General features: G+C 40.7%; 1 protein-coding gene across 1 annotated transcript; it reads left to right on the forward strand.

Annotated features, from left to right (window-relative positions):
* The first annotated feature begins 2,291 nt into the window (after nt 1-2,291).
* On the forward strand, nt 2,292-5,334 carry LOC149632402 (uncharacterized). Its single transcript, XM_089851078.1, has 3 exons — nt 2,292-2,327; nt 3,914-4,744; nt 5,236-5,334. The coding sequence occupies exons 1-3, from the start codon at nt 2,292-2,294 to the stop codon at nt 5,332-5,334; spliced, it is 966 nt and encodes a 321-aa protein (XP_089707204.1).
* Nucleotides 5,335-14,745: the final 9,411 nt, after the last annotated feature.

Here is a 14,745-nt window from a genome sequence, read left to right on the forward strand (position 1 = left end):
AGTTTTACCCCTTCCTTTTCGTAGTACTCGGCTACGTATTGATCCTTCTGCGCTTGGGCTACTACGTCAGAAGGCCAACCGCTACTCTCCGGTTTTAGCTTCAGAAAGCAGTTGACGTAATTGTTAAAAAGCCCGCCTGATTTAGTTACGGGGTCGTACTGAGATATTTTGTACGACCAGGCTTCATGGATTTTAACAACCACGTAACCCTTTCTAACCGCTAAATGGACTTCGTCCGCCACAAACGTCCCCCTAATAACTCTTTCCTCGTCGGAATGTGTGCAATCCCCCTGATATTTGTTTTCAGCGCACAGCTGGCACAGGGCAAAGCACAATTTCCCCCCGATCTTTTGGGGTAAAACTGGGTGGAAGAGGTTATGAGGGGGCAGGATATCCAGTTTAATAAAACCTTCAATCTCATTAATGGGTGGGAAGTTGTCTGTCAAGATCGTAGGGTGGCCGTAAGGTAGTTTGCCATATTTGTTACACCATGGATATAGACTATTGACGTCGACATATCGAATCTCCTCTCCCGGCTTAACCTTGTGATGAAGACACAGAGCGGAAGTACGTCCCCCGAAAAATGCGTTACGGGGATTAAGTGGTTCCCACGCATCGATTTGGACATGAATGGAAGAGAGGAAAGGTGTTCATTTCGGGCTTTTGCTCCCTCAGTTTGTGGAATACGCATTCCCACATTTCGATTTTCTTATACCCCAGCTCCCTAAGCCTCTTATTACAGTTCAAAGTATCAGTATAGCGGGAGTGTAAATTTTGGGTGACGTCACCATGCAAAACCAGGTCTCTGTTTAACGGGAAACAGGTTCTACACCCGTGCCATAAACAACCTTGGAATTGGTAGACGACCTTTTGATCTGCGCCAAGATCGTCTACTAGAAGCCCGTCGACTTTAATGTTCAAAATTTTAGGTTCCGAGCCATTAAAAGCCGACTTAATAATGACCCCGCGCTTATGGGCTTCCCACCTCAACCACTCTATGGCTACTTTAGACTGAGGGTCTTTCATTCTATAGCCATGAGGTGGAACAATTCCAATTGAATTTGGCGCTAGGTGGTCCTTCCTGAAAACGGCATTGCAGAGCCCGGCAATTGTCACGGCAGTGGTAAAAGGGTTAACGTCCGCAATCTTCTCAAAAATCTCCCTGTACTTTAAGCACCCCTCTCTTAAAATCCTAACGTCCAAACGGCAATAATGGATCAACTCTTCAACATAGTTGAAACCTTTTTTGGCTTCAACTTGTTCGTTTTACCAAGAAATTAAAACCGAACGTTGTTTTTCGGTTAGCCTGTCTGGCGCGTAAGATTCTAAAAGAGGCATGCTTTCCCTCAAGACATAATTTGTACTCGTAGGATCTTTTGGATCAAACACGTGTTCGGGAACAAAGTTCAAGAGCAAGTGGGGGAAATGTCCCTTATTTAAATTAGGGTCTAAGCCAAAAACGGATACAAAGCTAGATTAATGGGAGGGGAGTAGTAGGAACCACACAGATAGACATGGATCCAAGATGGCCGCCCTCCACCAAACTCAAACCAAACTTTCCAGACAAAAATTATGTTATTGTATGAGAAAAGCTTACCTGATATTTCCTGCCTTCCACCATGCTATGTCCAAACAAGTCTAAACCCAGACTTGTGTTATTTTGCAAAATCCCCGTTTGAATTTCCCGCCATAAAACCTCTAAATATGTCTGAGAAACAAAGTCAAATATACGAGTAAAGAATTTTTAATAACAATACCAAATAGTATATACAATAAGACAATCCAGATTAACAAGAATATAGATATAACAAAAAAATGGTCAATACTTCTTTTCTTTGAGTTGGGAATGATTTGTTCGGCATCCCCATAAAAAACATGTTTCACGTTGAATTCTAAATTAAAACTATAATTATTTACCGCCACTTCTACCGGTCAACAACGAGGCTTCTCTTCATTGGTTCTCAAAGATCAAAAGCCAAGGCTTGGGTGTTTTTCGCCACTTCTTGGTTTCCAAAATGTATTTATCGAGGGCCGCGTTGATGTCGTGAAATTGTTAAGTTTAAGAAGGATATCAAAGTCAAGACCCTACGACGAGCTTCACTGAAGAGAACGTGTTCCAACTGGTGCAAGGTACGCAGAACCTCATGCGGGGTTTGTGAGCGCACCATCTCCCGAAGAAAGTTACATTCGAGCCACTGTGGGGCATGGTCTTCTTGTCCAGGTCTGGTTGTTGGCGCCAGGACTTCTCCATCATTGCGGTGTCATATGCGTCCATACAACGGACCACCGCAATGAAGGTCGATTCGCATGAACCTGAATTTACGCAAGTAAATTCAGGAACGTGAATCGAATTTGGTCTCTTCTCAAGCTATGCCCGAGAAGAAACGGATGGAAAAATCGAATTTGGTCCAGGAGCGGTAGAGAAAGACATATTCGTAAAAATAGTACTGCACACGGTTAAACATTAAGAGCGTAGTCAGGCAACTGATAACTTTCTTTTCGAAACACGGCGCTTATATACTAAACTATCAAGGTCAAAATTAATATTAAAAGAAGTATTTTTTACCGACTCCACTCTTTAAGGTACTATTAAAGCCAGATGGCTTATATAATAATTGCATCAAACCGGATGGAACTAGTTTTTTTCGGCTTGATTACCCATCCGCGTAGATGTTTCAAGGGTAACGACTTTTAAACTTTAAGAATTTTGTCGTTTTGAGGAAAATAAAAGGAGTGTTTTTTAAGATTGTCCATGGCTCAATGGCTTGATTACCCACCTGCGTAGATGTTTCAAGGGTAACGACTTTTAAAGTTTAAGAATTTTGTCGTTTTGAGGAAAATAAAAGGAGTGTTTTTTAAGATTGTCCATAGCTCAATGGGAAAAGGCAGGGTTTACTAAAGTGATACCCAAAAGGTGATAAGTTCGAATCCTGGCCCGTCCACCGAGCTATGGACAATCTTTTTATGTATAAAATAGCGTTAGTGTAAGAAGTTGGGGTTAGTTGACAAACAGGCGTTAGTCATGAATGACGTTTTTTTTAACTTTAGCGTCTAATACGTGTCTAGATATATATCCAAACAATACCCAGTCAAGTTTTAAAAATTATTTGCATCAGCCGTTAAATTTGACTAGTGATTATGAAGTTGGGTTGGCGGAAATCATATTTCCAAATCATTGGGTGAATATAAGCGAAGAGTTTAACAAGTTTGAAATTCAGGTCGTAAATGATCCAAATCGTGACAAATATGCGGCCTGTTGAATATCAAAAAATAGAGATACCAGTCAATCGTTATGTTAAGACCAAAGAGTACGAACTGTTTCAAAATTTTGTCGAGCTTTTAAATGATGATGTAAACAGTCATCCGTATTTAAAAGGCAAATTATCTTTTAAATTAGTGAATAAATATAAAGACGGGGCCCTGGGAAAACAGTTAGATACAAACTTTCCCGTTTACCTGCAAGTTTTAGGAAAGGAAAACATACGGTTCAAAATACCAGCTGATTCCCCCTTGACCACATTATTTGAATTTAAGGAGAATAATTACGAAGATGTTCCCTATATATCCAAATATCCTGTATCAAAGCATGCTAAAAATATAAGTTTAAATTACACTAACAATTACGTGGAAATCGAAATTGATAATGTTGGAGATAGTTTTAAAAAAATTTGATTACAAGTACATTCCCAAGGCAGCCATTAAACGTAAAACAAGCTATGAAGTTCCGCCAATAAGAAAAAAACCTCAACTAGAATATAAACCTCTACCGCCATCTATACCTATTTTACCGCGAACTACTTCTTTTCTTCCGATACCTATTGCTACGACTGAACCCGTAGTACTTGTACAACCACAGCCACCCAAAATAACCCCTCCACCCAAAATAACTATTCCAAAACAAACCTCTCCAAAGCCTGACCAACCAAAGCCTTATTATCCTACATATCCGGGGCCTGATCCGTCTAAACCGTTACCTCCAGCTTCGAGTAAACCGTTACCTCCAGCTTCGAGTAAACCGTTACCTCCAGCTTCGAGTAAACCGTTACCTCCAGCTTCGAGTAAACCGTTACCTCCAGCTTCGAGTAAACCGTTACCTCCAGCTTCGAGTAAACCGTTACCTCCAGCTTCGAGTAAACCGTTACCTCCAGCTTCGAGTAAACCGTTACCTCCAACTTCGACTAAACCAATCCCAACTACAACAGCAAAGCCTACCTCCACTACAACAACAACAACTAAACCCATTTCCACTACAACAACAACAACTAAACCCATTTCCACTACAACAACAACAACTAAACCTATTTCCACTACAACAACAACAACTAAACCCATTTCCACTACAACAACAACAGCTAAGCCCACTACAACGACAGCTAAGCCCACCTCCACTACAACAGCAACAACAACATCTAAGCCCATCTCTACTACAACAACATCAGCTAAGCCCACCTCCACTACAACAACATCAGCTAAGCCCACCTCCACTACAACAGCTAAGCCCACTACAACCACAACAACAACAACAGCAGCTAAGCCCACCTCCACTACAACAACAACAACAGCTAAGCCCACCTCTATTACAACAACAACAGCTAAGCCGACTACTCCAGAAACCCCAAAGCTTCCAACCCCCGCTAACGAACCCCCGAAGATTGTTGCTTCCGAGTCTCCGAAAAGTCCAGCACCCGAGGCTCCAAAACCCTCTACCTTTGAACCACTTACCCCTACCCCCTCGCCCACGGAGGTTGAGGAAATATATATATTTCCAGACCCTTCAAAACCTGACTTACCGAAACCCGACCCATCAAAGCCTGACCTCTCAAAATCTCCAGACTCTACAACATCCTCTACTTTTGAGCTACCCATATTACCGACCCCCTCCCCACCACCGGTTGATGAAAAACCCTTGTTTCCGCAACCGGTTGATCCGCCAGAGAAAAAACCCGAGCCAATTATCTCTGAAAAGCCAATTAACCCTGAAGATTATCATAACTACACAGTATTGTTCTTACCTCAAACTATTTAAGCCAGTAAAACGCCAGAGAAAAACGCCGAAGGGCTTTATCGAGCCGTAGCCAACACTTTAGAAAAATCAGTATTTAAAAAAATTCAAGTAACATATCACACAGTAGATAATTGGGGTGATGCTATCGTGTATAATTTCAAAACACCGGAATGGGTGGAAATTAAATTTTCGCCCCAAGTAGCTAAATTGCTTAACGCTCACCCCGATAGATATTATTCCGGAAGACACCAGCTTGGTCCCTTGAGCATGACATTAGAAGAATATACCATAGACAAAGACAATGCATACATAGAATATCGAGTCAATAGAACCATAAAGCGCTATACCCCTGGGAAGAACCCTGGCTTTATTTGTTTTTTAAAGTGTCAGGCGAGTTTAGATCGACAGATGATTATAAGATTTATGATGATGTTGCCGAAAACCTCCAAATAATTGCGCGCAATTATGATCCTTTAAGATTGCATCAGGCCGAATTTAGCGTTATTAAGCAAGGAGCGGAACGTTATTTTAGAGTCTATTGTCCGGCAAAAATTGAAATGCTATTCCGAAAGGAATTGCGGGATATATTAAATTTAGAAGCTGAATACGTTGGTGGGACGTTTCTATCCACTAAACCTTTAGAGCGTAATTTCACACATTTCAAAACAACTAATGACACATACGTAAATTATCGCGTTCATGACTCACTAATGTATCTATTTACTAAGACTAGTTTCACAAAAATCAAAATACCTGCGGGCGAATGATTATATCGCGACAGGAGCGGTAATCCCCTTCTCTTTACATTTAAAAATTATAAACCAGTTATTGGGTGTTCAAGAATATATGCCTCGCCAGTATTTTAAAATGTACATTCTCAAAACGGCGGTGGAAGATAGATTTTATGTTCGTCTCGAAATAGAACCAGGTGTTCGCGTATCAATAGCTGGACCAATGGCCCAGTTATTTAACATTCCTGAAGAGGGAGAATTTTTTAAACTCAGTCATTCGGGAGTAGCTCTGGTAAATCCTCGATTAAGATCAATGACCCTGACAGCGAATAATAATTTTTGGACTAGCGAATACGATGTGGACAAATTTCCCGAAGACCCGAATATGTCTGACCAAGCCAGACGAGTTGATAATTTTGCATGCGAGATTCCTCCCGGGGTATATTATCATATTAGCGATGTTTTAAGTGCTATGAGCGAAGCCATGTCGCCTACGCATAGAAAAAGTCTTAAATTTACGCAGAATGTAGACGGAACCGTAACAGTATCAAAACTGAACGATACGGTTTCCATCTTGTCTCCCAAAACAACACCCGGACGAGGTCTTGGGAGATTGTTAGGTTTTAGTAGTAATCAGTTGGATCGGTATATTAATAACGAGACGTCGGATTACCCTGCGGATATCATGAGAGGCGTCGATGCCATGTTTGTCTATACCAATATTATCCGTCAACAAGTAGTGGGTGGGGGGCAAGCCCCTCTGTTACGCTTCATAAAATGCCAGCTTTCTCGCTGCTAGACGAGGAGAACCAGGAAATATTTAATAATATCGACTTTTATCCAATTTCAACCAGCGATATACAAGAAATTGAAATTGAATTGAAATCCGATTATGGGGAAAATATCCCGTTTAATTTAGGCAAAGTATATATTAAACTGTTTTTTAGGCGTCGACGTCAATAGAACTTGAGCGATGGTACCTAATAGATATACTCTGTATTTCCAAAGAGGATCGTGTCTTCCAGCTTTACACGCAAACGTTTTCCAATCGGGGGTCGTTTCATTGTTGGCGGTATCTTCAATTCTTTATTGCGCAAAATTACACCCTTTATTAGGCCGGCCATTAGTACTTTAGCGTCTGAAGCTGTGGATTAACGAGTAGAGTAATTAGCGATGCACAAATCGCCGGAATATCACCTCGCGAATCGATTAAAAGAAATGTCAAACAATCCATAAATTCCTTACTACATAAAGGCGTGGACCGGTTTGTCAACACTCTGAGCGGGACGGGCCGAAAACGAAAGAGGACTGCTAAAACAAGCCGGAGCAAACGTGTTGAGCGACGCACTAAACGCGATTTTCTAGACTAAATATGTCGACCTACGAAAGTGTTCTTTCCGATTTTGAAGTATTTGAAAAACCAGTGGTGAATAATAATATTGTTGGGACTAAAACGACTGCTCATTATCCCATTGCCCCACTAGCCAATGCTAAATATGTAGAATTTATCATTCCTCCCTCTAACATTTATCATGATTTGACTAAAACTCTTTTGAGATTAAAATTTCGCGTTTTACACGAGGACGGCTCGGCCGTTCCAGATGCGGAAAAGAAAGTCTCTGTAACAAATTTAATAATTGCCTCGCTATTTTGTCAAGTAGAATTATTTCTTAATGGCGTCGCTGTCCAGCAACCTAATAATATGTACCCATATATGGCCTATTTTAAAATACTTTTAAATTATGAACAAACGGCGGCCAATTCCTGGTTAACTTTTATGTTATATTATTTGGATACCATTATCGATCCGGCGAAGGCTTTAGAAGACGCCAATATCAACAAAGATGATAATGGTATAGGCCGTCGCGCTAACCGCGTGGCACAATCAAAGACGTGCGATGTAATTGGTGAATTATTTCTGGATATGTTCAAAACACCCAAATTCTTGCTAGATAATATCGAGGTCCGAATTAGACTTCATCGAAGCTCCTCGGATTTCGCTATTATTCACAATGAAACGGGTAAAAAGTATAAGATTGATTTAACGGAATGCACCTTGTTTACGCGCGAAATTGAGGTTAATCCCGAACTGCAGCTAGCTCACGCTCAGATGTTAAATTCGGGAATAAACGCTCGCTACGAAGTAAACTCTATTGTTATGAAAAATTTCTTAATAACCACCGGAACGCAAGATTTCATTAGGGACAGCTTGTTTACTGAGCAATTACCCTCGCGAACTGTAGTGGCTTTCGTTACTAATAAAAAATTTGTAGGGGAAGCAACTTCTAACCCCCTGGATCTCCAACATTTCAAACTCGATTTCATGCAATTTTCTTTAAATTCTCAAAATTATCCCGATATCCCGTTTACGCCTAATTTTGCCGACGATCAATACGTTAGATGTTACAATTCTTTATTCGAGGGGCTCGAGATATTAGGTCTTGACCGAGGAAATATAATTTCTTACGATTTATATAAAAAAGGCTTTTTTTTCGTTGTTTTTGATTTGAGTATAGAACATCTCGCTTCGTTAGGCTTAAATTCCATGCCCCAGACTGGAAACTTGAGATTATCGTTAAGATTTAGCTCTCCGCTAACCGAAAACGTCACGTGCATTGTCATGGCCGAATTTCCGAACAATCAGTTAATAATATCTAAAAACAGAGAAATTATTTATAATCACCCCAACGTATAAAAGACTAAAACTTTAGAAATACAATATCAGTCGCGCGTCAATATGCACCAAGTACACACCATCACGCCAAAGCTCGACATCTGCGTTGTCGAATCAATTGAACCTAAAATTTTAATTCAAAGATCGGATACGCGCACAAAAACTATATTAAAACCTAACGCTTGGTACGCTTTGTTTCGGTTTCAAAATGAACTCACGTCTTTTTTTGACGGAAAAATACCTCGCTATCATATTTGGTTGCCCGTCAAAGAGCGCATCAAACTGGAATGCTTCGTCAACTCGATAGATAAACGTATAATCGATCTTCGATACTATGAACGAGGCAGCGGCAGTCGTTATTTCCTCAACTTTAGTACCAGCGAAGGATTTAGCCTGAACAAAACAGGGTGGCAGACACTGATTGATTTAAAGCCGTTGATTGACGAGGCTCTCAAAGCTAAAGGGATAGCTGTCTGTCGCATGCGCGAATAAATTTTAAACGAGCTCACTACCACTTTGTTTGACGTCACTTCCACTTGCGCCAACGTCGAGTGTCGAAAACAAATATGCCACTCTCAAAGCTGCTCGGAATTTGACACAAATTTCAGCGATCGAGTCGAACGTAATTTGCACGAAGCGCTGCCTCAACTAGATCGAGAGAAAATTTTGCATCAATTTGAGACCGACCATGGATGGATTGGAGATCAAGAGGATATTTACGCTTATTTTGTCAACAGTTTTGCCGATTTAAAGAACGCCTTGATATATGGCTATTAAAAAATGTACTGATATATAGTATTTGTTTAACTGATATTGTTTTTTTATAAAATACCTTTTTGCGTATTAAATAAAGTTGTTTATTGGGAAACCATTTAGTCGTTATTTATACTTGTTAAGGCATGGACGCTAAAATTAGAAAAATATATTACGATGTGGCTAATCCGACCGCCTATGGGTCGCTAGCGAGGTTACAAAAAGCCTTACCGGACATGCCAAAAGCAAAATTAATCGCCTTTCTTAAGAAACAACCCGCCTACACGAAACACCGATTTCGGCGCTTCCGATTCAAAACCAACCAGGTGTACGCCTCAAGTATCGATGACGTTTTTCAAGCTGATTTGTTGGATCTACAAAAATTAAAACGTTTTAATAAAAATGTTCGCTATGTTTTGTGCGTCATTGACGTCTTAAGCCGCTACGGATGGACAGTACCTCTCAAAAACAAAACATCTGGCGAGGTTATCGAAGCTTTTAAAAAAATATTTCGAGAGAGGATCCCTTTAAAAATATACACCGATTACGGGGGCAAATTTAGTTCGCGCAACTTTGATTCCTTTTTGAAACGTCACAATGTGCAAATACATTTTGCCCGGAGTCAGCATGAAGCCAGTCTAGCGGAACGTTTTATTAGAACAATTAAGGAACCAATTTCCCGAGTTATTACGGCCACGGGGAATAAAAATTACGTTAAATATTTACCTTTAATTACTCGAGCTTATAATGAACGGGTTCATTCGACAATTGGAATTGCACCAGCTCATGTTAATATAGATAACGAATCAATTATTTTGGATAAATTGTACGGGAAATCTAACGGAATTAATCGATACGCACCAAGGTTTAAAATTGGCGACTACGTGCGTCTCTCTATAGCAAGTCGAGCATTTAGAAAAATTAGCTCGGGATTCACGTTTACTGACGAAATATTTCGCGTTGTTGACGTCATACCAAGGTCACCACCCGTCTATCGCGTAGCAGATTTAAAGGGGGAGCAGATTTTGGGTGTTTTCTACGGCGCCGAATTACAAAAAGTCTCGTTACCTGAGACGGGAGTTGTCAAGACTAAATTATGAACACTTCGCAAATAAACGCTCTTTTAACTTGCGACAAAAGAACAGGACCCTACTATTTAGGATGCTTTCCAGTAGATAAACTCCCTCCACATCCTAGGAGACCCAAATTTTGCTTCATATTTAATAATGAAGCAGCTGGAGAGGCCGGAGAACATTGGATAGGAATCTTTGTTAATAACAATACCGTAGAAATGTTTTGCACGTACGGAAATTCGCCGCGATACTATAAAGTTAATTTAAAACGATACGGGAAACGAGTTGTTTACAATAAACAGCAAATTCAACATCCATTCTTTCAACTGTGCGGCATCCATTGTTGTTTATACCTAGTGCTGAGGTCCGATGGAATTTCAAGGAAGACAATATTAGACACCATCTATGACCAGAATCTTAAACTTAACGATTATGTCGCTTTATTATATTTATGTTTACATTTAAAAAAACATGTACACAGATATTGTTCACAATAAAACAATTTTTTTATTTGTCTTAATTTTACATTTTATTATTTAATATCACGCCATTTATGGTGCCGTTGTCTAATTTCGCCAGATGGTACTAGCGGGCCTAAGTTCTGAAGTTCGTTTTTCTTTTTTCGAGGTTTTTTCTTTTTTTTTCTTCTGTTTAGCGGAGGCCGTCTCAAACAGGTTTTCCAAGTCCGTTAAATTTTCCGCTTCATCTGCTGCTAGATTCTCTTGTTCATCGGCGATTTCTTCTTGAAAAACGTCATCAGGATTTGCATAACCGTTAGCTCCTTCTTCTAGCTCCCTTTTTGGCGTAAAAAATGTCTTTTGCAAACGATTTGCCAGAACTTCAGCTTGCCGTTTCACCATATCTCCAACATAGGTCGGCCCAAATTGTGGGTAAAAATCATCCTGTGTTGGTGTCCCAACAGCCGTTTCGCTTTTAAAAACCTTTTGCCGAGGTTCGGTTTTATAACGGCTAGGTGTTTTGAACGAGCTGTCAGGTGTGCTTGTTGTAGCTGATGACGTGGCATAGCTCGGCCATGAAAATTGATTTTTTCGCGGCGGCGTTTTAGGGGTGGCCAGTAATGGCGGCGTGGTGACATTTGCCATTGAAGGACTAACGACCTCAAATTTAGGTAATGAAATTTGTTTCTCGATACTTAAATATTTCTTAAAGGCGTCTAAATATTTATATAATTTATCGTAGGCATTCAATGGCGATTTTAAAATATCCTCAATCTCTCCTTCCAAGGCGGAATGTTCTTGCGCAGCTGTTGAAGTTACGGCGGTCGCCGGTACAAGCACCATTTGTTTCATAGTTTAGCAGCTATGGCTTGGACAATTGATGGCAAGATTGCTGCAAGCAACGTCGTAAGAAAGCCACCTGATTGCTGCAACAACAGCTTTTTTTTTTGTTTTTCTGCGACAAGGTACTTGATCCGAGTTGTCTAATAATTTTCTTGTACTTTGCTAGCTTTTTCTTATGGTCTTTACTTAAAAAAATGCCTCCGCCCTTTAAATTCTTACAAATTGTCTGAATGCTCTTTAATTGAGGCGCGCTACTATTGTTTAAGAGGGTTCGCCGTTGTTTACAGCTAGTTTGACGCAAACTCTGTAAATAAGGGACAAATTTGGCAAACTTTGTCGAAGGACGCGCTACTACGAGACGGGAGCGTTTTCCTGATCGACGTTTAACGCGCGGCGCCATTATTCAAATGACAATTAAATTTAATCGACATAGACATACATAGGTGATTCGTGAGGTAGAACTCGCGATCTTAATCGTAAATTTTCCGGAGCTTCTTGTTTTAAATCAATTAACAAATAGCTATAGGGTTCTTTAGTGGCTAGTCTGTACGCATCCGTAATTCGCTTCGGGTTGTCTGGACTTATTTGTTGCGCTAGATACCTAATTGAGGCCACATCTCGAGGATTTTTCATTATTATAAAATAAGAAGAGTTTTGGGAAACAGTTGATGAGTAACAATAATGACCGTATACCCTAAATGATGCGACGTCACACACACTAAATCGGCAATATGAGCTTGTTTAAATAATTGACTGGCTAAATCGTCTAGTATCAAGTAGGAATCCCGGTGCGTCTCCCAAAAGTCCGGATCGGCCGTTGGCAAGCCTTGAATAAATTGAATTCCTGGAATCAATTGTTTTAATTTTTCGTAGTTTGGTTGCCAGGCCGCGTAGCAATAAATAACCTTTTTATGCGGAGGGTCAAACATAAGCTGATGATTTTGCAGTAAGTTATTTAAAAGAAAACTCTTCCCCGCTTGTGTCGGTCCTACAATTAGAAACTGGGCGGGTGTTTGGAACTTTAAAGAATGCGAGACTGACTCTGTTGGATTCATTTTGAATAATAAACATTTATTAACGTTGACATGTTATTTATAATCATTAAACAACATATATTTTAAAAAATAAACAAAAATATTATAAACAAAAATACAATAGACCCAAAAACCCTTAATAAACACAATTAAAAAAATATAAAATATTTAAACAATATAAACAAAACCCTTTTCACCCAAAAATCCCCTATTAATTAATTGTTTTTTAAAAAAAATCTTTCAAAGTCCGTAATCCGTTGCCGGAAGCGTTGGGCATTAAGGAAGTCAAAGTTCACGCGAGACTCGGAGGGTAGGATGTAAACACGCACTAAAGTAGAAACCACGACGGATTGATGCGCACGCGCACTTTTTCGTTTCCCGACCGCTCTTCGTTGGTGGCTGGGCACGTTTGGATCAGAGGGTCGCAAACATCCGTGCCCTCGTTGGTCGGGAAATCGGGAAACCCCTGACGCAGTGGTTTGTTGTTGCACGGTTTTTTGGAAACCATCGGACACGATGGACTGTGCTTCCGATGTTCCCTCGATGGATGGTCCGTGCAACGCCACTGGTACAAGGCAATACCGCAAAAGGCGCAGCGCGTCGTCTGTGTTTCTACATCTGCAAGATAGAAACCGTCTTTGGCCAGGGCTTCGATAGGAGCGCACGATTCCCACAAGCCCTCAAAAGTATGTCTCCGCCTAGCCTCGTAATTCATGCGAAAGAGATGTCGAAGCGGTTGTTGCCTCTTTGAAACCGTAAGGTCGACTGGTTGTCAAATCGGCGTTCAACAATCTCTTATTCGAGGTTTGGCGGAATTTTTTGGTGATTTTTACGGCCTCTAATTGCAGCTTGTATTTGTCCCGTTTAAAATTAAAAGGGACATTGACTGTTACTTCCTTTTCCGGATTCATCGCTACACTTTCAAAGGTTTCAAAGTCAAGTTTTTCCAGATTTTCTCGATTTAACGTCAACCCTTTAATTTTCTTGACTTCTTTTCCTTTGGTAGTGCGAAACGAGTAACATTTGGCACCGGTACTACAAAAGGAAGTTATATAATCACCGCCGAGTTCGTCCGCCCAGCAACCAATATGATTGCCAGTTGGAATGTCATACTTTCCCGGTAGATGGCGGTAGATTATGGAGTCGGTGTCACAATACAAAGCTGCGCGGTCTAATTGAAGCAGCATCTTGTTCAATTCGAGTCGCCCGTAGCAAGAGACGAAGCTCCCCACGATGGTCGACCCCAGTTTGTAGTCCGAAACGTAATCGCTTTTGGCTTTGTACGATAAGAGAGCGATTGAATCCGTAATTGGCCGTAAATCGACTAATTCCAGAGTGTAATCGCTCGCGTATCGTATCAATTCGTAATAATTGTTGATAAAGATGCTGCGAATCTTTCCCGTATTTAACGCCATGCGACCCCAAAGAGAATTTAAATTAATTTTAGCGATATTACGCAAGGAAGGATTTGATTGAATATCCGCCACCGTCAGCGAGAGCTTTTCATTCTTGTTTATATCGGCGATATACGCCTTTTTTTGCAGAGGCGTTTGCGCGTGAGCGGGAAATCCGGAATTCTTCACTTTCGAGGCGATAAAATCAGTCATGTACTGCGCGAAGAAGTATTCCGTTTTTGGATAGTGGTAAACTTCGAATATATCGAGGAGTTTATAACCATGCTCCATTGCGGCATAGACTTCGACCGTTGGCCAGACTGATTCAAACTCCCTTTCGTTGACAGTGTGATCGCAGATTTTCGCTCGCAATTCTAGACACGTGCGACAGAAGGCGTAGGCTAATTTACCACCGCTGCGAAAGGGAATTAAAGGGATGTGGAGATCTTGAGGGGCCAGCAAACGACAACTCATAACGCCAAAATACCACCCTGGCGATTTGTCAAAATCTCTGTTATAGATTATGGGGTGGCCGCTAGGGTACGGACAATCGCGACAAACTTTCGGGTACAAAGAAATAATATCCTTGTAGAAAATATTCTCCTCACCTTGCACGTGGCAGTTAAGAACAAAATTTTCCGTTCGTCCCCCATAGAGAGCGCTACGGGCTGATATTAGAGGTCGAAAAGTTAAACTTTTGCAGAAAGCCTTTGCTTCGGCGTTTTCTTTTAAAAGCTTAGCAAATTGACACTCAAAGATGGAGGTATATTCATACCCAAC

Source organism: Phalangium opilio, unplaced genomic scaffold, assembly GCF_054372755.1.
Source record: "Phalangium opilio isolate 3A_F unplaced genomic scaffold, DU_Popi_V2 ptg000100l_1, whole genome shotgun sequence".
NCBI classification, from domain to species: domain Eukaryota; kingdom Metazoa; phylum Arthropoda; class Arachnida; order Opiliones; family Phalangiidae; genus Phalangium; species Phalangium opilio.